The following is a 24,557-nucleotide window of genomic DNA, read 5'->3' as shown; positions in this document are numbered from 1 at the left end:
GAATACACTAACTTTGTTTTTTAAAAAATTGCAAAGTCATTGGGATAACTTGAGAGATTACAGATGGTGTTATCCTCAGTAAGGGAAAGTAGGTGGTAAAAAGGGGGAGTCACTAATGTCAGGCAAAACATCAGAGTCATGATACCAAGAAGACGCTAAACATGGTAACATTTATTTCAAAACTCAAAACTGATTCCATATTAATAAATACTTTTAACACTGAATATAGAAAAACTACTATGCATGTTCTAATACAGTTTACTAAAGAATCAGAGAAAAGGTAGTCTTTCATCTCTCGGCCACTGAGAAAACAATCTGGAGGTAGGAATAGCTTCAAGGATATTGTGTAGAATTGGGGGAGGGAAAGAGAGGAGCTGATAAAACCAGGAAGAATTTTCTACTCTCCTTTCCTTACTAGGGCCTTAAAATTAAAAATCTGAAGTTGGAAAATACACCTGCACAACATACCAGATTTCCTTCTCAATTTTGGTTTAGAATCACTAGTTGGTGGATGGGGTCAAAAATTGAAAACAGGTACCCAATTTGAATCTAGGTCAGATCTCGCTGGCTGATGATGGGTCCATGAGGCCCCTCAGAGGCCAAGCAGGAGACCGGACAGCTTGTCCTTAAAGCATATGCTTTAAGGCACAACCACAGTATCTTTAACTCAAGAATTGAAGGCATGGCACAATGTGACGGCCACCTCCACGTGCTGTCTAGATGTAAGTCCTTTCAGAGCTGTCTTTGTATAAACTCATCAGCCAATCAGCTGGCCTGTGATCCAGCCCCTCCACCCTCTGGAGCTGGGGGGGACACTTCAGGCGGGCAGCTGTCCAGCCCCTTCACCCATGGAGAGACCCCATAGAGAAAACCCCTCTGGCCACTTTTTTCTGTAAACACTCAAATGAAACAGAATCTTGCTGATTTGGAGTTCCTGCTCCTAATTAGAAAAAATGGTAGAGAAATGCTCTGGAAAGGGACAAAGATAGCCCCGAGTCAGATCAGTCTCCAGTGCGAGTGGAACACTTCTGCTTTGGGCAGCTTCAGGACGTGGAGAGGGCCCTGGTTTCCTCGGGTCTTTTTCTCAGAAGACATAATTTTCCAGGCTGTCGTCACAAGGCTTCAAGCTAAAGCCACCACTGCGGCGCTGGCTCTCAGGAAGTTTCTGGGTAGGGCAAGGAAGGAAGAGGGTTCTCCTTGACCGTGATATATGATCTTGTGGCCAAGAGCAAGAGAAGGCAGCAAAAGGGAAAAAAAGAGGTTTGTACCTAGTGCTCTTAGTACAGATGGGCAACAGTTTTAAAGGGAAGAGTTGTTTCAGGTTCTGAAGGCCACAGAGGGACTCCGGCTGCACTGCCATGGGTACTAGAATCGCAGGGCTTTTGAAGCTAGGGGGGACCTCAGGGCTCTCCTAGTTCAACTCCTTCATTTTCCAGAGGAGGAACCTGAGGCCTTGGAGAGGGTAAGCAACGTCCCCAGGCCACACAGCTTGTCATATCTGCCTGGGGGGACACAGAGAGTGGCAGAGAGGCTTCAGTGAGCAATGCGGTCGGTGTAAGCGAACATCACGCAGCACGTGGTTAGTTACATTCAGGACCCCCGAAGATGACAGTGTCCCACCCCGGGCCCTTTCTCATTGATCTGTCGCAGAAGTGGCCAGGTCCTGGACCGAGCTTATCCATGAGGTTCCCTCGGGAAGCGGGGTGGTGCAGGTCGCCGGTGTGTCCTCACTTCCCCGTCCGGAAGGCCACCTGGATGGCTTTGATCCACTCGGTACGCTCCTTGGGGGTGGCCGCTTGCAAGAAGTAGTGAACTTCATCAGCCGTGATGATCTCAAAGAGGTTCTCTTCTTCACCCTTCTTGCCTGGTGAGAGAAAAAGTGACGGTGGGCATGGGCACCAGAAAGGCCCCTAGTTCACCCTCCTTCTGCAAGCAATGAAGTCCCCATTTTTCAAGCGTTCCAAAAAAATTAAATATGTGATTTTCAAACTTACTATCACTGTGTGATCATACATATTCATTATATGATTTTCTATATAGTGCTTATATATACAGGTATGTAGTATGATTTTGTGCTTGTGTGTGTATGTGTGTTTAAGAAGTAAAACATTCAAGGAGAAACATTTTATAGTTTATAAGCAAACTAAATTTCTCACTTTCGCACACACATAGTGTTTAACCCTGTAATACTGTCCAGTGAGTATCTTTCCTCCACTCACAAAATAAACCAAGAGCTGACCTCAATATATTTTTTTAAAACATCAAAAAAAAAACCCAGATTCACCACCAGTGCCATCAGTATAGCCTGAACTGGTCTTTATCAAGGGCTAAGTGAGACTCTTTGCTGAAAGGTCGGAAGGCAGCACACTTTCCAGTACTGTGACAAGACTTAAAACACATCCATCTCGGATCACAAAGCAGCACGCTGTCCACCCCAACCCTAAGGAAGACCCTACGGGGAGAGGCGAGTGAGCAGATCCAGGAATAGTAAAAATCTCGGCTTTTGCAGCTGCAGTGTTTTCTTGTCAGCCTCTATAACCTCATAAACCCAAAATGACAAGGAGAAACCAGGGTCTGGATGTCCGAACCGCATCTTCCCACTGACACCACTCATCCCTACACCTGAGGAGACACGGTCATTTCATCACCAAATCATAGACTTGTGATCAGGACCCAAGGGTCATCTGGTGCGACTCCATCATTCTCGGAGGAGACGGGAGAGCCCAGATTAGTTACGCAACTCAACGCAAAGTTGTGCCACTCACTAACTAGCCTAGACCTAACTATAACCCAGGAGCAGTTCCTGCTCCCCACACTGCCTCACGGCACAAATGTTCCTTTTGTTGTGAGATATTTCCTGGTCTGTAAAAGGTCCCCTTTAAGGAACGTCATGGCTCAGTCTCAGGCATCAGGAGGTAACAGGTGTCTCCATCTAAGCCGGTTCTGAGGTGATGGATTTTTCTCAGCATTGCACTAGGATTTATTCAAGGCATCCACAAAACCACTCCAAGTCCCTGAAGCCCAGAGAGCCAGTGCAGCAGTTGGGAGAGAATAGCTTTGGGTCTCTCTAAAGTTTTCAGACAGTAAATTCCTTCATGCGTGAGTGAGGGAGTGATGGAGTGAGTGCTGTTGACCCAGGGTGCCCAGGTGTGGGAAGGGAGCCTGGGTAGACACAGCTCTCTCCCACAAAAATTCATTCTTACCGTCTGGGTTGCTCTCCACTGAGGTCACCACACAGCCTCTCAGGCGAATCGCTCCCAAGGGATCTTCTCCCTAAAGGAGAGAGGAGTCCTTCATTATGTTTCCAAAGTAAAATGTATGGGTATACTTTATCGTGTTGGTGCAAAAGCCACACAGACTCACTGTGGTGTAGATAAGAGCAGAAAGAGATGAAAGAGAACGCCTTCTGGAGCCTCCATCCCTCACTTTACACAGCGGGGAGGTGTGGAAGCTGGAAGAGGAGACACAAGTCAATCTGAGCTTCACATCCGGAGGAAAGTGGCAGGCAGAGAAGGCAGTGAGGCTGAATCATCACGTCCCACGAGAGAAGGACCACACGTTTCCAGAGCCCTTTGGCCCCAGGCAACAGACATAGTAGTATAACCTCCACAGGAGGGAATCGAAGAGCCCTGCCCTGCAAGCAGAGGCTGAGGACCCGACCCAGATAGACATGGCTCATTTTATTGAGGAAAAAAGCCCTCTTCTGAATAATCTACAGCCCAAATGGCTGGACTCAAACAGTGTTCTCACTGAAGTAGGCCTAGAAGAGGAATTATCACTCTTTTGCATATTAAGCTAAGAGCACAGTGTTGGATTGGTTGAGTTCCTCTGAAAAGATCAGATTGGGGCAAACAAAGAAAATTCTGTTGAGTTGACCAAATAAATGACCATATAGTGATATTTTCTTCCATCCCTGCGATTCTGCTGGCCTCAAAGCCTAAGATCTCAGATCTTTGCAATAAGAAGGGGTAGGAAAAGGTAGAGGAGGGTGAGGAAAAAGAAGAGGGGATCGTGAAGAGGAAAGGGGCTTCGGCAGAGCAGAAAGGGGCCTGGGAAGCCCAGTGGATAGAAGCAGCAGAGGCTTCTAGTGGGATGGGTTTATCGAGCACAGCCTCTCACCCCAGCAGGGTCATAGTAGTGCAGATACGCAGGGTCTTCTCTCAGAATGAATTTCCTCACTTTCCAGTTCTTCCGCCTATGCCCCTGTATCCAAGATCAACACAGAAAAAGAAAGGATGAGTTCTTCACATCAGTCAGTACACCTAGTACCTACGTGATAAGTCTTGTTGAGTTGAAATAAGAAAAAAATAAAGATGAAATCCTAACTCCAGGAGAAACCAGGCTACAACCCAGACCCTTGTCAGAGAGATAGCAGTAGATAGATGTTATTAAATCATGGATTAAGTTATTTCTAAGATTGTCTTACAGATTTAGCATTATATAAGACAGTGCTATGTACAGCGTACTGTGTTAGGTAATGGGGCGCTATCAAGAGATTTAAGACATGGCCCTGTGCTTCCAAGAGTTTATAACCTATATGGAAATATAAAATAGCAAATGTCCAAATCAAATAACATGTATAGGTAATGAGTTTCAAAGGATTTTTAAAATATTTATTATTATTTGGAAACTTAATTTGGGATTTTTTTTTTTTTGGTTTTTGGGGTTTTTAAAATTTTTACCGAAATACAGTTGATTTACAATGTTGTGTTAGTTTCAGGTATACAGAAAATTGATTCAGTTATGTACACACACGTATATATATTCTTTTTTAGATTCTTTTCCATTATAGGTTATCACAAGATATTGAGTATAGTTCCCTGTGCTATACAGGAGGTCCTGGTTTCAAAGGATTTAAATGAAGGGTATGTAATTGTGGGTTTGGGATGTCAAAGAGAGCCTCATAAAAACCTACATTTATCCACGTGGGACACACAGGAGTTATATAGGTGAGAAAGAGGTGGGTGGGAAGACCACTGACAACAAAAAAAGCAGCGGTGGGAATGTCCAAGGCATATTCAGACGCTGATGAGTAAGACCAGTCAGGCTAGAAGGCAGGGCTCATGAGGAACGGCAGAGGCAAGTTTGGAGAAGTGGAAGCAAACAGTAAAAAATGAAACATGGGAGTATTGTCATTGGTGGCTTTTGAGTTGGAAGCAAAAAGATTACAGTGACATTTTAGGAAGATTAATATGGAGACAACATACAGGATGGACCAGCTGGCTAGGTTAAAGATAAGCCAGGGGTAAGATAATATGGTAATAAGAAGATCATCAAGAAACGATTGCAACAATCCTGGCATAAAATCATTAGGGACTAACAATGGGTAGCAGCAATGGAAATTGGAAGCAATAGTGGTTGTGACAGACATGATGAAGAATAGGACTTGGCCCTTCCCCATAGAATTAAACATTGACATTGTCTAGACTGTGGGTTCTGAGGCGGGATTTGTGTCTGTTTATCTTTGTTTCTCCCATGCCCAGCGCCTGGCGCACGGGAGCCCCTTGGTATCTGTTTGTAATTGCCTTGAATTACCCAGTTATTTCGATTAGCTGATAGCAGTTGTTTAAAATGTTCCGTTACACCTGATTCTATGATTTCCCACAGTAAATTCAAACGACAACTCAAGAAGCTAAAAAAATTAGATTAGAAAATATATAGTTTCTATCGTGCCAATATGAAGAATATTGTCTGCTATTTCTGAAGCACCACATGCTAAGAGGCACATATACAGATTTTCCAAAATTTTTCACTGCGCTTGTGTAGAAAGCGATGAAACGTTTGTGATTTCAGCAAACTGTGTCTCCTTCATAATGCCAGGTCAGAAGAGTCTAAAGAGAGCTTTCAGGAATGGGTCTAAGTTAGTTGGCAGGTCGTCTGGTCAAGGAGCTCAGCTCCAAAGAACCTTTTACTTGCCTGAAGCATGGAGCGAGGAACGCTGTAGAGTCACATGGGAGAACAGAGAATATTTCTATCTGCAGTATCACATACAGAATGGCTTTTGTAAAGTGTCAGTTTCTAGAATTCTTGTTATGAGTGCCTGCTCTTTGCCTTAGCTGAGGCTGCCCACGGGCTGAGGACACTAAGGCTTCTGCCCCACGCCCTTTCCTCCAGATCCACGGATACACAAGTCCAGTCCGGCTGGGACTTTGTCTACCCCTTTTCAACCTTCATGTTCAGTTTCCTCAGGGCTCCGCTCTAAATTAAGGCTTGTCAGATCAACTAACTCAAGAAAAGTCCTTCATGGCTGATAACAATATAGAATTATAGAAGACATCAACAAAAAGGAAACAATGAAATTCCCCCCCACCAAGTGATTCCTGCTTTAACAGCCACCTTTCAGCACCTGTAATGAAAGAGCCAGATAACGTAGGAACGTTTGTCAGAACGAATGAGAAATCAGGTGATGGACAAGCTCTGCCTATGGGCAGCTGCCAGATCCTTCCCTGTATAAGGCTGGCCCTGCTCCTATGCTCGTCCTTTAATCTAGTCAGTGAGCACCCTGTCATAAAAGTTATTAGAATAGTCTAGAATCCTTTCTAAACCATGGCTGTATTATTCCCTAGGACCTCGTTCTCTCAAAACCTGATGTGAAGGTAAGTTTTCCACACTAATGCCCTACTTCCCCTAGTGAAACTCAAAATCCATATCAACGTTCTCCTTTTGAAGTATAAATACACGTTCAACTTTGGTTCTTCTCTCTTCACCCTGGAAGTTCAGGGTCCTATTATAAGTCAAATCTCTCAGTCCCACGGGACCTGTAGACAATGCATGGAAATCTCCTTACGGCAACCAGATTCTCTGTTACGTACTGAGAAGTGCCTTTAAGACAGCTCACGGCACAGCCACGAGGGCAAGACCTTGGCCTTAAAAAGCAGCTTTGGCTTCTCGACAACATATACTAGCCTCAGTTGTTTCACCCTGAATATTCACATATTTTCCTGTAGAGGTGCTGGCCCTGAGTTCTTCACTCAGCTCCAGCCCTTGTGTTCTCTTACCTCTTGGCATCCCGTGCCTTGGAGCCCGGTAACTAACCAGAGCTCTTCAGCTCACCCCAGTCCCTGCCTTCCAGACTGACAGTGGCCAGTACTGGTGGACACCTGGTAATTACTGAGTCTATGCCCTCTGAGCAGATTTGACCTTTGTCTGCTGCTGCTCTTGCAGAGCTGGTCTGGATTTGGTCTCACCGTGACCTACCCACAGTCTGAAATGGTACTTCCGTGCTCTCAGTGGTTTATGACGTTCCTCTTCTGGGAATGGCCTGTTCCTATTTCCTGGTTACTTTGCAGGGAGGAGGGATAGGCCAATGGAAGTACTTTCACCATGAAACATCCCTGTCTTTTGAAGGCATCTCTTAGCCAGCTGATATCCTCCAGCTAATGAAAGGGTCAGCATTTTCTTGAAACATTGATAGAAGAAGAATTTCCCTATTTTATTTATTTATTATTATTATTTTTTTTGGCTGCACCACACAGCATGTGGGATCTTAGCTCCCCAACCAGGGATCAAACCCATACCTCCTGCAGTGGAAGCACGGAGTCGTAACCACTGGACTGTCAGGGACGTCCCGAATTTCCCTATTTTATGGTGCTTCTGCCCTGTCTGCCTCAGTCCTCCTGACCTAATGCCACTTTGATCATCTACTTAACGATCCGTCTATCTTTCACTAGGTGGGTGTCATTTTCTAATTGACTATTGACCAAACAAACAAAATACCATCTGGTGATTTAGAATACAGAGGACTTGGTAAGGGAGAAAGGTTAGAATGGAAGAGTAGTGACCACTCACCTGCTTCAGTAAACATCCCTGCTTGATAACGACCCCTCTGAACTCTTCTTTCAGAATCACATCATCATCACTAGAATTCTCTTCACAGAAGAACCCACTGTCTGGCTATTGGGGAACCAAAGAGCAAGTTTATTTTCCCAGTCTTAGGCATATTGCTACTTATACCATCTCCATCTCCCTCTCCCCTCCAGCCACTCCTTCCCCCTGTGGTTTATTGGTTTCTTCCAACCTGAACTTTAAAGTTTCTGGGTTTGGCCTTGCAGCGTGGCATGTGGGATCTTAGTTTCCTGATCAGGGACTGAACCGGCGCCCCCTGCCGTGGAAGCTCAGAGTCTTAACCACTGGACTGCCAGGAAAGTCCCATCTAGATGCTTATTTCTTGTTGCTAGATGCTCTCTTGTCTCCGCTCAAGTGTGGTTTTTATCAATATCCTTTCATTTTCTTGGGTTCCCCAAGCTATATTGGAAGTCTAGCTCAGCACATCTTTTTTCAAAGCCTTTCTTCTCTTGGGACCTTATGGCCAAATCCCTGAAAGCGGAGTTGGCTAGTTTATAAGACACTGCACACGACACAATCTCCATGACGCCCTCTGCCACTCAGCTCCTCCGCTTTGAGAAGACCAAAAGCACGTGTCCAGCCACATCCTCTGAGGTCAGGAGGGGACTGGGCCTTGCTCAGCTATAAGAGAGCAATGAATCACACAGAGGAAGAGGAGCCACTGTGCTGGGTATTTTTAGAGTCCCACATTTAAATGGCTATAAACAACCAGATCAAAATTCTGAAAAAAAAAAAAAAATTCTGACAGGGGAACTTCCCCAAAGTGAAATGAAACTCTCTCTGTGACAGTCACTTCATTTTTATAAGCAGCTTCCTTACTTCTGTGCTCTGACCCCAAATCGGAACGAAATTGCCAAAATCCCCCTAGAAATCCACTTTGCCAGATTTCTCATGTAACCCAAGATTAAGTCCGTATTGTGCAAATACAGTGTTTCCCAATCTGTGGTAAGCATGCCACCGGGGAGACTCATGGTGCAGGGGGAAGGAACCTGGATGAACACGTTTTGTATTGAGTCACATATTTTAATGTTTATTTGGAAATATAAAACTGGCCCATTGTGATTTTACACATCTCCCTCTAGAAAGGAAGCTCCCGGAGGGCCATAATTTTTGCCTGTTATTTTTCTTTCCACTACTGTATCTCCTTTGTCTAGGTGGGTGCCTGTCATGTCCTTGGGCCTAATAAGTTTGTTTTTTTTTTTTTTGCGGTACACGGGCCTCTCACTATTGTGGCCTCTCCCGCTGCAAAGCACAGGCTCCGGACGCGCAGGCTCAGCGGCCATGGCTCACGGGCCCAGCCGCTCCGCGGCATGTGGGATCCTCCCGGACCGGGGCACGAACCGTGTCCCCTGCATCGGCAGGCAGACTCTCAACCACTGCGCCACCAGGGAAGCCCCTGGGCCTAATAAGTTTTTATAAAAGAATTCTTGCTTAGAATAAGAATAGATATAGCAAATTTTTTAAAGTAAATAAAGAAAACTATTCAAGTGAACAATATTTTCCTTTAAACAATCTCACTGGATGTGACAGGCATGGTGGAGGGGGACAGCCGTCAAGTCAGGGATATGGATCAACGCTGTAGGGCTGGGCTCTTTCTTTCACGGCGGATATGAACTGAGACCAACCCAGAACCCAACCAGAGCAGCCCCCAAGCCAGGAGGAGTAGGTGGGGAGCTCTCTCACTCACAAAGTAGTAGAAGGCGTCGGGGTTGTCGAGGAAAGGGTTCTCAGCAGTTCCGTCCACTGCGTATTTGGAGAGGTCTCCAGCAGGCTGCAGGTACCCTTCGTTGAGCAAGGAGGAGGCTATCACCAGGCCCTCCTGGCGATTCCGAACAGATTTATTGGAAACCAGCCAGTCGATGACACAGTTACCTGGATGGAACCATCAGAGGGAATGTTAGCTCTCTTTACCAAAGAACAAGCCACTGACAGTTGCCCCTGGAGAGCTCCGGATGACCCAAGTGTCGGACTTGTCTCATCTTCCCTGTCACTCCAAGAAGGAAAAATGAAATCCGTGGGACAGATACCTGGAAACAAAAGGAACCATGTAAAATGTTTTGAAAAACATCTACATGCTCCTCAAGGAACAAGGCGTGCATAAAGAAATGATTTTTACTAACCCACTCATTTATTCCATTAATGACCTAGAACTTCTGCTAGGAGCTAAGTTCTGTGATGGGTACTGGGGAGGCTTCCTCAGGGAATCTAAAAAGGGGATCTGCGTGCTAAGTGTTGTGACAAGTGCTTTGCTGTGGATGGATACAGGGAGCTGCTGGGTCAAATCTGCAGGAAGGCGTGGAGGGGTGGGTGGGGGCAGTGGGGGCAGGGCTACCGTGTGCGCGCCATCAGGAAAAGTTTCACAGAGGAAGTGACACTGACTGGATGCTTGCCAAGCATCTACTCAGGCAGGGGCCGAGAGGAACCAGCAGGGGCTGAGGGAGCTGCAGTGTGAACAGACTCACACAGGCATGAAGCAGCCCCGCTGGTCGGTAGGGGGAGGAGTTGGTGGAAAGAAGGCAAACAATGACAAGAGAGAGAGAGGAAGGCCCAGTGTGAGTGGGGAGAGCTTTGATGGTACATTAGGATATTTGGCAGTGAAGAGCTATTGCAAGTTTTTAAGCAGAAAACACCATGACAGTACGTGTATGTCCTAAATTTGAATTTGACGATGTCCCTTGCACCGAATGTCACACCTTAGACAAGGGTCTAGCAGAGACCTTGAGAAGCCATTCAAACAGCCTTCTGCCTCAAGAGAGGATTGCAAGGAGCCATCAACTGGATTATTAGCAGGTTATAATGAAACTTTTAATGAAAAATATTCTGTACAACCAACAAAGTCCTACCACATAGCACAGGGCACTATACCCAATATTTTGTAATGATCTATAAGGGAAAAGAATCTGAAAAAGAATATATATATATGTATGTATAAATGAATCACTGTGCTGTACACCTGAAACTAACACAATATTGTAAATCAATTATATTTCAATAAAAATAAGTAAATAAATAAAACAAATTTCTTTCAAACATTTTATACATACATACATATATATATATATATACACACACACACACACACACACACACACACACACACACACACACACATAGGTATTCTGTACAAATGTAGCCAACCAGGGAGCCAACATAACAGGTCCCAGGTCATCAAAGCAAGAGCAGTAGGATATGCCATCCTTGAAACAAGAGTGAAAGCAGTTGATTAGTGCACCTTCCATGAATTTCATATACAAAATGCTTTGCCCACTTTTCTTTCTCTAGAAGGATAAACTAATTAATACTGCATTTCTGACTTTAATCCTTGTAGTGACCCTGTAAAAGAGGTAGGGCGGTAATTACAGACCTCTTTTAAGAATGAGAAAATTAAGACTCAGAGGGTTTAAGTGACCTTAGGCCCGAGTTACACCTGCAATGGACCTTCACTTAAGTGTTCTAATCCTAGATTCCGTATGTGTTCAGCTAGGCATGCCGAAGCTCGAAAGACAATTTCAGTCTAATCTCCCCATCACCTGACATTCAAGGTCCTCCGTCACATGTCACCAGTGCCTGAGTCCCAGTCTCTGCCACAGGCTTGTCTCTCTGCGGAGACCACCCGAGTCCCACATGAAGGCTCAAGCCACCTGAATTTCTAGAATCTGGTCTGACCTTCGATGGAGAGAACTTAAGTAGTTCAAGCCCAGTACTCTGGGACTCAGTAAGACATTTCACAGGAAATAAGTCTGACCTGGACCTTGTGCCCAGATCTATATCAGAACTTCCCCTTGGTTTCTTTTTCCAGAGGCTTTGTCTTAGTGACCTCAGTCCTACTTGAGTTAGGGCCCTGCCTTATTCTTGGCATCTGGATTCCAAATCTCAACCCTGGCTTTTCTCATGCTAATGGGCTACTGCCTCGACTCTCTGAGGCTGAATTCCCCTGGGATACTACCCACCCCCTCCCCCCATTACCCCAGATCACACCCTTTATCCTCCACCTTCCTAACCTTGACCTCTACCGTTTTTTTGTGCATTATCTATTGATTGGACAGCCCTTCAGATTCCATCTGTTGTATCATCTTCTCAGCGCTTTCCTCTCTTGACCTCTATTGCCACCATAAGTCAGCCATGTCTGACATCTGACAACCTAGTCCCGAACTGTACTTCTCATTTTTTTTCCCCTAAGGAACCATCAGTCCTACCAGGCTGGTCATTTTCTTTCCCTGATGAATATTCTGGAAATCTCAGCCCCATAACTTTGTCCTCACCATCTGCTCAGCCTAACTATCCTTATCAGAACTCCTTCCCACAAACACTTAAAGAAGCTCTACCCACCTTCCAGAGTAGAATTTAGGTATCACCTTCTATTCATCCCAAATACCCCTGAGTTCTTCCTCTTTTCTGAACACAGAATTGATTGTCTGTGCAGACGTGTGACTCCTTAATCATAATAACTGCATTGAGAGCGTGTACCATATAGTGCTTAGCGTGTGTTCTAAACACGTTACAGTTACAGCAAGCCTTCAGGTAGGTGCACTACGATTATCCCTATTTGATAGACAAGGAAAGTGAAGCACAGAGAGGCTAAATTGTTGGCCTAAGCTTTTACAGCTAGTACGCTGAAGAGCTAGAATTTGAACCAAGGAAGTCTGCCTCCAAAGAACATGCTTTAAGCCACTACACCACCTCCCTAAACCCATAATACATAATGCCTCACCCTGTGCAGCCTCAGACATCCCGAATGTTGCCACCTAAATTTTACATTGGGTATCTTTTTTTTTTTTTTTTTTTTTTTAGTTTTTTGCCATACGCGGGCCTCTCACTGTTGTGGCCTCTCCCCTTGCGGAGCACAGGCTCCGGACGCGCAGGCTCAGCAGCCATGGCTCACGGGCCCAGCCGCTCCACGGCATGTGGGATCCTCCTGGACCGGGGCACGAACCGTGTCCCCTGCAACGGCAGGCGGACTCTCAACCACTGCGCCACCAGGGAAGCCCTACATTGGGTATCTTGATTCCTGTTTATCACCTTATTCACCTCTGTGTCTATTTCAACATCCTGCCATTTATTGGAAAACAAAATATGACCCTTTGATTGATATAGCTGGAACTTCTGAGATTTTTATCTTGAACGACAAAGTTTTGTTTCACCCTTCTTTCTCCTTCCACGCTGGGGAAGTTCAATGATCATGTCCACCAGCCTGCATTCCGTGACCCCACTCCCCGCCCCCATGCTCTACATCCATCACCCACATGTGAGGCTGAGCGAGGCCTCCATACCGCCTGCCCCAGAAGCCCCACTTCAGACTCACAAAGCCTTTTACCTGTGAAGCAGTGATTGAAAATCTTCTTGTCCTTCTCTAGGTTCAGCTCTTTTACTCCTTTTTCAGTGTCTTTCATGGACAAATACAAGGCACTGCACAGATGAAAACACATGGATGAGTAAGAGCTTTTCAGAATGGCCAGTCCTCTCCTGTTACAGGATACGTTCCACATAAAAGCAAAAACCAGCAAAAAGTAAAAAGACTCCTAGAGAAAGGGGCTCATGTGATATCAACCTTTAGGCAACAACCATCACCTGCAATTCCAGGCCAGTCAACATCAGAGGTCATTAATCTAGGCCAAGGCACAAACGGCTTCCTGCTAGGAGAGGTGTTCACCCTTGCTGAATGTGTGAACTTGAACTTGAAACCTTACCTACTAGGACACACAGCCCGTGCCTTTTCCTACCTACCTATAGATCCTGAAGCTTTCTTTTAAGAGTAATTTATTATGGCTACTTCATAAATACAATGACGCATCTCTCTCTCTCTCTCTCTCTCTCTCTCTTTCTCTCTCTCTCCATCCCCCATCTCTCTCTCTGCCAAGATTACCCAAAATGAGGGAATTTAAATTCCACTGCCCCCTCTCCTCAGCTGCTAGACCTTAGAGAAGCCACAATCACTCTTTCAGACCCAGGTAAACATCTTAGTATACCAAGCGCCAGTACTAAGGACCTGGAAGGGTGGATACAGCCTTCAGAGGTGACCAAAGCAGGCCTTGGAGCAGGATCTGTTGTGAGATTTCCTCAAGAAGCAGGGTGGGAGGAGGGAAGAGTGAAGGGAAGCAAACATAGAAAATCACCCTATGGGATGAAGTGAGAGAGTGGCGTGGACATATATACACTACCAAACGTAAAATAGACAGCTAGTGGGAAGCAGCCGCAGAGCACAGGGAGATCAGCTCGGTGCTTTGTGACCACCTAGAGGGGTGGGATAGGGAGGGTGGGAGGGAGGGACATGCAAGAGGGAGGAGATATGGGGATATATGTATATGTATAGCTGATTCACTTTGTTATACAGCAGAAACTGACACAACATTGTAAAGCAATTATACTCCAATAAAGATGTTAAAAAAAATAAAAAATAATTTTTAAAAAAAGAAAATCACCCTAAGTCAGTGGTTTCTGGCAGTCGGATGGACCTCCTGGTAGATCTCCTGGCAAACTTCTGACCTCCTTCAATGCATTTAACGGCCTTCTTGATGTCCCGAACCCAGCCATCTCTCTCCTCCAGGAAGGCTGCCTGGAAGAAGTGGTCCTGCTGTTTGGTCGTAGTGATCTTAAACACAAACTGAAATCAAAACACATCCCATTAGGAATGACTCCTTTCAAGGGGCTGAGGTCTCTTATGAAGTACAGCAGTTGAGCCAACCCTGTTCTGGAAGTGCTTGGCCAAGAAAGACCCAAATGCCCAGGGTAGAGGGTGGGTGGTGTGGAGAGGGACTGGCCCAGGAAGCTCCATTCACATTGCAGGCTATGCATGGTCTCAAGGGTCAGCCCCTGACAAGGTATTCATGGTGGTTAACGACAACAACTCACCATCTTTTTGCCAAAGTCCTGGCAAGGGCTAGTCAGAGTGCTTCCTTTCAGGGGAATCATTCCTTTGGGGCTGTTATCACTTTTCTTCTTGTAGAATTCAACTCCGTCTTCTAACAATACAACCCACATGGGTTTCCAGGTGTTGAACATGCTCCCCTGTAATGACAACAGAAAGAGCCGGGTAATGATGTTTTCTAAAACTCTTCTATAGGTGGCAAAGGGCTTGATAAATAGCCTAGCTTTGGCCAGTGTGGACACAGGCGACCCACATTTGTGTGACCAGGCTGCTAGGAAAGCAGCCTTCAGGGGACAAGGGGAGTACCATTCTGCTGGAACTTTTAAAAAAAAGTTTTAAGATAAAATATATACACATCCATAATTAGACCATAAGCCTCTCCTGGGCCATTACCAAGAGAATAGGGTGTGAATCTCAACTCTCCTTCTTGTACATTTCAGCTTGACTATCTGTGGCTTATTTTCTCCCAACCCTGCCCATTGTGTTCCATTCAACTTAGGGATGGCAAATAGATTCTACCTCAAGTGCCGACTCAGACTGAAGAGTAGAGGATGCCTGAAGCTGGACTCACTGGAAAAATGCCACCATCAATAGCGTGTGCCATAAATGGTGGCATGCTAGCTGCAGTTACTTCCACCCCTTGGTGTAATCAGATTTTATCTGGATATGAACATCAGGAAGAAACTCAGAGCACAGCCTTGTGTACAGGCATGGCTAAGAGGTATGAAAATCACCTGCAGAACCGTCTCTAATGCCAGCATGACGCTTTCATGTCACTGTAGCCTTTAGGAATATCCTTACTTTAAAAGTTTTCAGTTTGGGTTAATGCCAACTGTCCCTTTATCAACAGATAACCATTCTGACTACATCAAGGAAGTCTCTCTTTTTTATCTATATTTTGGGAGGGTTCTGGAAAAGGAAGAGAACAGGGTTCTATGCCTCTTATCTTTGACCCCACGATGTCACCCTGTCATGACTACCACAAAATGGGATTATCACCCAGTTCCCAGAAGATCCTGCTGGTTATCTTAAAATACAAAGAGCCTCTATATAAAGGTCCAGTTTCCCAAAAGGAAAACTATTTATACAAAGAAGATAAATACTTGTGGGACTATCATTTTGCTTGTCCAAGTGTTTCCTTTGTTTTAGTTACTGGGAAAAAAAGTGTTAAATTAATACACACTATCTCTTTTCTGAACATGCAGAATAATTATTCATGCTAGCACTGAATTATTTCCCTTTCTGAAAAAATGGGCAAGGTCAGACACTATGCCAACACATGAAATAATTTCAATCAAATGTCCTTCTGTTTTACATCTATCAGAGGGAAACTCATAATATAAAGAGTTCCTGCAAACCAATAAGAAAAAATACAAGTAATCTATTTTTTTTAATGGGCAGAAGACTGGAAGAGGCACTACATTAAAAAAAAAACCTCTGAAAAAGTGTTTAACGTCATTATCCATCAGGGAAATGCAGATTAAAACCACAGTGAAATACCTCTGCACACCCACTAGATCATCTAAAATTTTGAAAGCTTGAGAAGAGCAAGACTTGGCAAGGACGTAACTGGAACTCCCATACATGGCTGGCAGGAGTGCAAAATGGTACATCCAATTTAGAAAACTGTGGAGAACGTTCTAATTCTTAGAAGATATATTTTGACATATTTAGGCATGAGGGAGCATGATAAGCTGACTTATTCTCAAATATCTCAGCATAAAAATATGTGTGTATATTTATATAGAAATACAGAGATAAGACAAATGTAGCCACGTGTTAACAATTCATAAACCTAGGGAAAGAGTGTATAGGTAGTCATACTATTTGCTCCACTTCTCTGTGGATTTGAAAATGTTCAAAATAATTGGGAAAAATTAATAAATAAATGAACAACACATGATACTACTACATACTAAAATTTGGGATGTGCTTTTAGGGAAATATAGAAGTTGGACTAGATGACTGCTGAAATGCCTTTCAAGTCTCAAATTCTATATTCCACTTCCAACCTATCAAAGATTTATAACTGCCAGAGTCACTCAGGGCTTTTGACCTTGGAACCGGGATAAAATTAGGAGACGTCAGCCAGCACTACATTCCTTCCATAGACCATTAAAATAAAACTACTCCCGGGCTTCCCTGGTGGCGCAGTGGTTGAGAGTCCTCCTGCCGATGCAGGGGACACGGGTTCGTGCCCTGGTCTGGGAAGATCCCACATGGCGCGGAGCAGCTGGGCCCGTGAGCCATGGTCGCTGAGCCTGCACGTCCAGAGCCTGTGCTCTGCAGCGGGAGAGGCCACAACAGTGAGAGGCCCGCGTACCGCAAAAAAAAAATAAATAAAATAAAACTACTCCGGAGCCAACGATTCAAAATGAGTTTGTGCTTTACTAATTCAAATGTAGCCTCAGGGTCTGACAGCTCACTGGGTAGAGGATGTGTCATTTGGGATTCAGGGGCATTATGCCCATTGAGGAGGCTGATACTTGGTAAAACAAGGGAAATCGGACAGTTTATAAAGTGGGACTTTGTTCCAGTCTTGGTAGTGGTTAGTTAGGTTAGGATGATGGAATTCTGGGTCATCTCTCTCCTCTGCACCTGCTGGCTTCTCCCTGGATAACCTGACAGCACCTCCTCTCCATGACCGCTATATTTACCCTTCTCTGTCCTTAACCTTCTTGGTGCTCACCCAAGAGCAAACCCAGAAGTGTGATCACGGACTGCCCATGCTAGAAAGGCATTTAGGATCATCTACCAACATCCTCATCATACACGTAAGAAAGCTGAGGCCACTTTAAGTGACTGGACCTAGTACACCTGACCAGTTAATGTGGGACTGAGATTAAAATCCAGGCCTCCTGATTCCTAATTTTATGTTCTTTCCATTTCCCCTTAGACGCCATCTTCATTTTGGTTCTCACTGAGTCATTCTTGAATATAAATCAATTTTTAGGCCACTTAGCCAGCTATATATATATAACCTCATATATGTGTATATGTGTGTACATAAAATCATAAAACATATCTAAATTGTAAATCACATCATAATATGATCCTATATAATAATATGTTTTATGATACTATAAATATATAAGGTTTATATATGTAAGTAAATATATATGTGGCATATGCCTGCTTTCTTCCATTATAGGCCAAAACCTATACAATTACATTGTCAGAATGGGCAGGTTTTAAATGTTGAGTCAAATTTAAAGTTTCCAAGTGAGTCACTGTACATCATCATGGAAGTGGTTAGTTTAGTGCATAAGAGTCTGACATTGCATGACACCAAAAGAAGAAATCTTAAAGCTCAAGATATTTGACCACTTAAAAAAATTGAATTTCTGTACAGTAAAAAAACAAATGAACAAACAACAACAAAAAAAACCCTGAACAACTGAAAAGCAAATTAAAAGGTATGAATATTTATAATACAGTATCATATAATTAAAGGTTAATATCCTTAATATATTTTTTAACCCTTTAGAATTAAAAAGAAATATACAAACCCTCTCAATTTTTTTTAAATGGACAAACAATAGAAACAGCCAATTCTCAAAAGAAGAAATGCTTGCGTCCAATAAACATAAAAATGTACTGCTTCAACAGCATTTAAACAAATGTAAATTAAACAAAATATAAACTTATTCTTCAATACTTTTTTTAAAAAGATTTATAAAATGCATTGGTGAAGATTTGGGAAAATGGGCGCGTGGGGGAAAAAAATGGAGCTCTATTGGTCAGCAGTTTGATGTGGGCTATCAAAATAACTAAAGTCATCTGTAGGCTATATAAATAGAAGCATAGGAAAGTAACGTTGGAACTTTAAATGGAGCATCACCGGTAGGTGACCATGGAGCTGGGTAGCCCAGGCTTTTTTTTTTTTTTTTTTTTTTGCGGTACGCGGGCCTCTCACTGCTGTGGCCTCTCCCGTTGCGGAGCACAGGCTCTGGACACGCAGGCTCAGCGGCCATGGCTCACGGGCTCAGCTGCTCCGCGGCATGTGGGATCTTCCCGGACCAGGGCACGAACCCGTGTCCCCTGCATCGGCAGGCGGACTCTCAACAACTGCGCCACCAGGGAAGCCCCTAAACCTCATTTTCTACATCTGGCAAATGAGGATAATGCTACCACCTATTTCTTAGGATGATTGGGAGATTAAATAAAATAATCCACGAACATTGCTTAGGGCAATATCCAGAACATAGGGAGCACCCAATAAATACTATCTAGTCCCTGTAATTCTGTACTTATGGTTGCACCTGGAGAATGAACTTGACCTCAGGAAACCTCAAAGCTACAGATAAAGTGAAGCCTGTTCAAAAGAGAGTGACAGGATGGCATCTCTCTTGGGGAAATTGTTGGAACTGGTAGGTTTTAGCCCAGAAAGGGACAGGCAGGGTAGATAAGGACTGTCTTCAAGGGTGTGAAACATTTCGATTGTTTTGAAGCCTCAGTAGGTGAAAGTTTCAGAAAAAAACAGTTTGCTGCATAACTTAAGGGAGAAAGTTAAATTAGTGAGTTCCCTGGCACAAGAGGTCTTCTAGCACGCTTGTGAACAGAGTAGTAAAAGAAATTCAGGCCACAGATGAGAAGTTCAATTAAACGCTTATCAAAATATGTTACATTCCTTTCAATCCTCAGATTCTACACATCTGTTCTAAAAACGTGTTATTACTATTATGCCTTTAGTCTTCCAATTCCAGGTGCCCTTGCCTTCATCTGAACACTTGGGCTTCACCTGCAAGCAAAAATGAAACAAAACTGCAAAAAAAAAAAAAACCCTCAGAAACATATTTAACATGAATATCTAAAAGTGACCCCATTAGAAATTATTTTTTTAAGTTACTATAATATGAACCCCCGAGATTTTTTTGGTTTCTCTACAAATAATGATAGATAAAGCAGCTCCCATGCTTCAGACACTGGCCTGGGTGTTGGGGTATAAACATGAACAAGACGCCATCTTTGCTCTCAAGATGTTCACAATCTAACAGGGGGGAGAGTGACCTTGACCTGCAACTCCAGGGCGGTGTGATGAATGCACAAGCTGAGACAGGCCTTCCTGTGCATGTGTGGCTTCACAGAAAGAAGCCATGACTCATTGCCGAGGGAGGGGACAGCTTGATTGTGGTGTCGAGCCCCTCCCAGACATCTCCCACCAAGTGAAGACACCTCCTTTCACTTCTCCTTTTCTTCAAACTTCTCTTTTCCTATGTTGACATATAGCTAGAATTTAAAGGAAAACTATATGATGGCCAAAAGGACATATTGAACTAAAGTAGAACTGTGAGTTAGTATCATCTATTCTCCCACACTCATGGGACATGTTATTTTAAGTTGGTGTTGCTTCTATGAAGTCCTTATTTCTGCTACATCATAAATTGCTTCATCTAGTTGGCCAACCTGATCTATGACATCACTTGTGACCCGATCAATGGTCATTTTGCGCCAGTTTAAATACTTTGAAGGCAAGGAAACGAATCTGTTCGGTAGAATATTTTTTACATAAAAAAATTCTTCCAGGTTGGACAATTTCTCAATAAAAACATATAAGGTTAGCGATAGAAAAATGCCACAAAGTGTCTAACAGCATGATTTCTGGAGCCTTAGGGATTTCGGTTCAAATTTCAACTTTGCCTCTTCTAAGCTGTGTGACCTTAGGCAAGCTACTTCATTTTTCCAAAACTTAGTCTCCTCACTTATAAAATGAAAATAATAATACTACCAATTTCCCATTGTTCTAAAGATTAAATAAGATAATACACTTAAAGGGCTGATCACTATGCCTAGCTTGTAGTGGGTGCTCAAAAAATGGTAACCATATAGGCAGATAAGATGACACAGTTTTGTAGGCAATACTATGAAGTCATTCTGGCCTAAGGTTCTCCCGGGCACCACGCATCACAACAGTGCTTTGGAAAAGAAAATCACTGCAATCTGAGCCCATGAGGTCCACGTACAACACGGTTAGGCACAGCTGTCTGTGACACTGGGACCACACTGCTGGGTTCCAGTCAATCTCGGCCACTGAATAGCTGTGTGACCTTAGGTAAGGCCCTTTGCCTCTCTGTACCTTACTTTTCTCCCCTGTAAAGTAAGGGTAATAGTTGTACCCACTATATACATATATATATATATATATATATTGCATTAATGCATTAAATGCTTAGATGTGTCCCTGCTGCAGGGTAAGCTCTACATATGTTAGCTACTCTGATGACAATGAATCAATGTGTGCAAATCAAGAGGGATTATTTCATGGTGTCTGGAAGACAAGGTAGCCGTTTGAAAGAATTGCTGGGCAGAGACCCCTGAGTCCTGCTCTCTGTTTTGCCCCAGGCTTTCCTCCTTCTATCAGAACCAGCTTTTTTGCAGCCCTTTTCTTTCCTGACCAAGCCTCTTGTCCTTCTCTTTCTCACCACCCCGATTCCTATGCTGTCCCCCAGCCTCACAGGCCACCTAAATTCCTAATACACTCCTTGGGTCAGTCCTGCCACTCAACATGCTGGCTGTTGTCATAGAAACGAAAGTTGGCTGCATAAACCTCTAGGAATGAGACTGGTTGGTGGCGTGACTTGGTGGAGTCTAGGTTATTGGTTGCGTGTAACCTGCTCCTCTCTCTTTTTTTAAGCTATGATTATAAACATATCCAAATCAGTAGTATATTTTCAAGGACCTCCAAAATATGTTTATTAGCTGGAAGTAACCCCCTAATCAGAGGAAAAGGGAGGTTGAGGTCACTACACACACTCTTGCCCACAGTACAGTTTGTCCAGGCCCCACTCTGGCTCTGCAAAGTTCATCTCACCTCCCTTTTGCTGGCTTGGGAAGCCTGCTTTTCAGAAGGCTGCCTGGGATCAACGAGATGGTGGGCTTTGTGGTTGGGCAAGCCTGGGTTTGAATCCCAGGTTGTCCTCTTACCGGCAAGCCACTTATTCTCTCTGAGCCTCAGTTTCTCATCTGTAAGATGGGGATAAGGGTATAGGGTGGATAGGATTGAATGAGATGGAGTTCATACAGTGGCTAGTTGCTACATGGCAGGCTCTAAGTGCTCTTTTTTTGAAGTCAAAGTGGCAAGACTTTGAGGCAAGAAAATCTGGGTCTTCTTTAGAATGAAAAAGCTGCAAAATGACAGAATCATGTATTTTCCCTCCTGCTCTTAACCATCAACCCTATTTAAAGATCTCAGGAGGGAGGCAAAGGAGGAAACCTGAGCTGTGAAATGTGGACAGTTATCTTTCACAGAAGAAAAGCAGAAACATTATATAGTCGATACCATTGACTACCGACCCCAAGATTACTGACTTGACAAAATCCTTGTACTAGCATATTCTAATGTTATATTTTTTTCCACCCAAAACATCTTTATAGCCAATAAAATTATTTCATAAAACAAGAATAAGGAGAAATATATTCTCTATTACCACCCAGATATCTTAAACTGCGTAAGAAAAAAAGGTGAACTGAGGGAGACATATATTATCGCCTGTCGTGCTTTAACGTCAATGACTATAGTCAAGGCATCTCCCAGCCTTGTCAGAGAAAGATCTTCATGCTCTTTTCTTCACTATTAACTTGGCAACCAATCCAGGAAGCAGGGCATATGACCAATAGCGTCTAGGAGAGGACTCCCTATCTACTGAAGTATATAGCAATACTGATATTAATAATCATTGTGACTTAGGGACCATCTACTGTGTGCTAGGTTCCTGACAAATACTTTTTAACCCATGTATATGAAGTATCTGAAAGAAAAAAGAATGACGTCTAAAGAAGTTAGGAAGTTTAGCACCTTACTGGGAAATTCTGACTTCAGTTCTGCAGCTGGCAAAGGGAATCTCTGAATCAAGCATTTCTTTAAAATAACGAATTAGAGAATCCTAACACATTATAACAGAGAGTGTTCAAAAGGCCCCAGAGAAAAATGCAAAAAGTATGAAGATGTAAATTGTAGACAGGAAAATTATGGGAGATATAAACTGGAAAAATAAATATGAAATTTCACCATGTTTTTTTCTAGGTACTTTTTCTAGACTGACTTTTACAGGCTATGATCTGAGAGAATTACCCTCACTGCTTTAAAAATTTATTAATTTAAGTCCCTATGCTTGCCAACCCTAATTCTTTCATTGTCATATTCTAGTGGGGCAGATTCACTTATTAGAGATTGAGTCTTTTAATCATTTGTAATTTATAGAGTTTAAAATGTAAGTATACAGTATAACAGCAATTTTAATTACAAAATGCTTAAATTGCTTCTTTAAACAAACAAACAAACAAAAAACCTTTGCAGAAAATGTTTCCATTCACCTGTTCTTCTCAGGATACTAGCCTAAGTGACCAGGAAAGAAATGTCAACATTAATTACTGTTGGCTCTCAAGAGAGTATTAGTGCCTATTGCAAAGAGTCTACATACACCTCTGTGTACATACATGTGTCTTTTCCAAAGGATGTTTCAAAATATGGCTAGCTAGAAAGAATACCAGCTGAGGGCTCATTTATTCTCTGGCATCTACTCGTAACTCTCACGACCATAGACACATTACAAACCCTAACTTAGATTGAATTTACTCAATGAAAATCCCGGTGTACTGGACAGAGCTCAGTGCCAGGAGTCAGGGAGTGAGTTTCTGGTCCCAAATCTGTCACAGCCATGTGACTTGGAGCAGTCACCCAGCTTCTGGGTCTCAGCTTACTCTTGTGGAAATGAGGGAATGAGGTCAGACGGTCTAAGGCCCCTTCCAGATTTAAATCAAAACAGAACCAGGCAGCAATGTGAGCAGTTTAACCTCCTCTTAGTAGAATTTTCAGGTTAAAATGTTAAACCATGGATGGCCTAAAACAGAGTCCCATTATGCTCTCATTCAATTAAAAACTGGAACGTACTGAGTTCAGTTCACTTCTAACGCCCTGAACTCACTTGGGTGACTGTGAGTTACATGTTCATATAGGTGTTGTCCACAGGATGCCAACGAGCCCTATGTGTGAACTCACCCTCTTGGGGAGTATCACAGTGACACAGCATACACCCACCATCAGGAGAAAAACCAGCAGTGCTAACGAAATTCAATTTCCTGATGCCACACCAGTGAAACCAAGCATTTCTGAGTAAACTTGTGTCTCTGTTTTCTAATCTTTAAAATGGTGCATCTACCTACCACCTTAAGAGCATGTTATACAAATTCACTGTGAGTGAAGAGATTTCAGTCCAATAAAAAAAGGATGAATAAGCTACCATTACTGTATCATTATATCCGCTCATCTTTAATATTTTCTTCTTCCTCTTTTCCAAAAAAAAAAAGAGGGGAAGAAGAATTTAAATAACAAATGAATAGTTTCTCCTAGTAACCTCTATAGAAGAGTTTCAGTCTTCTAGCATAACACACATGTGTGACTCTTGAAAAGGATGCTTTAGATCCTGAAGGATTTCCAGACCCTGTCGTCTGGAATTCTCAGCCCCACAAAATCAAGCTGTGCTGACGCCTCAGCTGGATTCATTCACTTTTAAGAACCAGAAGGCAATGGAACACGTACTGGCTTCTCCGCACCGCTCCGACCTTCTACAGGCTGCGATGCTCTCCCGTTTCAGCCCAATAGGTTCAGCAGGTAGAGAGTGCAAAGCTGGACTCCAATCCTCCCCCACCCTATCTCCAGGGACACCCTTGCAGGTGGCACTTTGCTTACCCTCTTCACAAGGTAGCCCTCCCTGATCCGCTTTGGTTCCATGTCGGATGGACAAAGAGATGGCCGAGTCCCCCCGCAGAAGTCGCCTCAGGAGCTCGTCCTCCTCTGAGAGCTGGGGCCGTTGTGGGCTGCTTTTCTAGAGCGAGGGCCCTTTCACAG

The 24,557-nt window shown here is 43.6% G+C and overlaps 1 protein-coding gene across 1 annotated transcript; it reads right to left on the bottom strand.

The window, feature by feature from the left end:
• Window positions 1–151: 151 nt before the first annotated feature.
• On the bottom strand, window positions 152–24,557 carry PLEK (pleckstrin). Its single transcript, XM_032653252.1, has 9 exons — window positions 24,399–24,557; window positions 14,695–14,850; window positions 14,265–14,446; window positions 13,160–13,251; window positions 9,533–9,717; window positions 7,789–7,893; window positions 4,120–4,203; window positions 3,204–3,273; window positions 152–1,864 (listed from the first exon to the last, which is right to left on the bottom strand). The coding sequence occupies exons 1-9, from the start codon at window positions 24,438–24,440 to the stop codon at window positions 1,728–1,730; spliced, it is 1,053 nt and encodes a 350-aa protein (XP_032509143.1). The 5' UTR covers window positions 24,441–24,557; the 3' UTR covers window positions 152–1,727.

This window comes from Phocoena sinus, chromosome 13, assembly GCF_008692025.1.
Source record: "Phocoena sinus isolate mPhoSin1 chromosome 13, mPhoSin1.pri, whole genome shotgun sequence".
Classification (NCBI taxonomy): Eukaryota; Metazoa; Chordata; class Mammalia; order Artiodactyla; family Phocoenidae; genus Phocoena; species Phocoena sinus.
The sequence above is the reverse complement of the archived record's forward strand: the minus strand, read 5'-3'. Positions and strand labels throughout refer to the sequence as shown.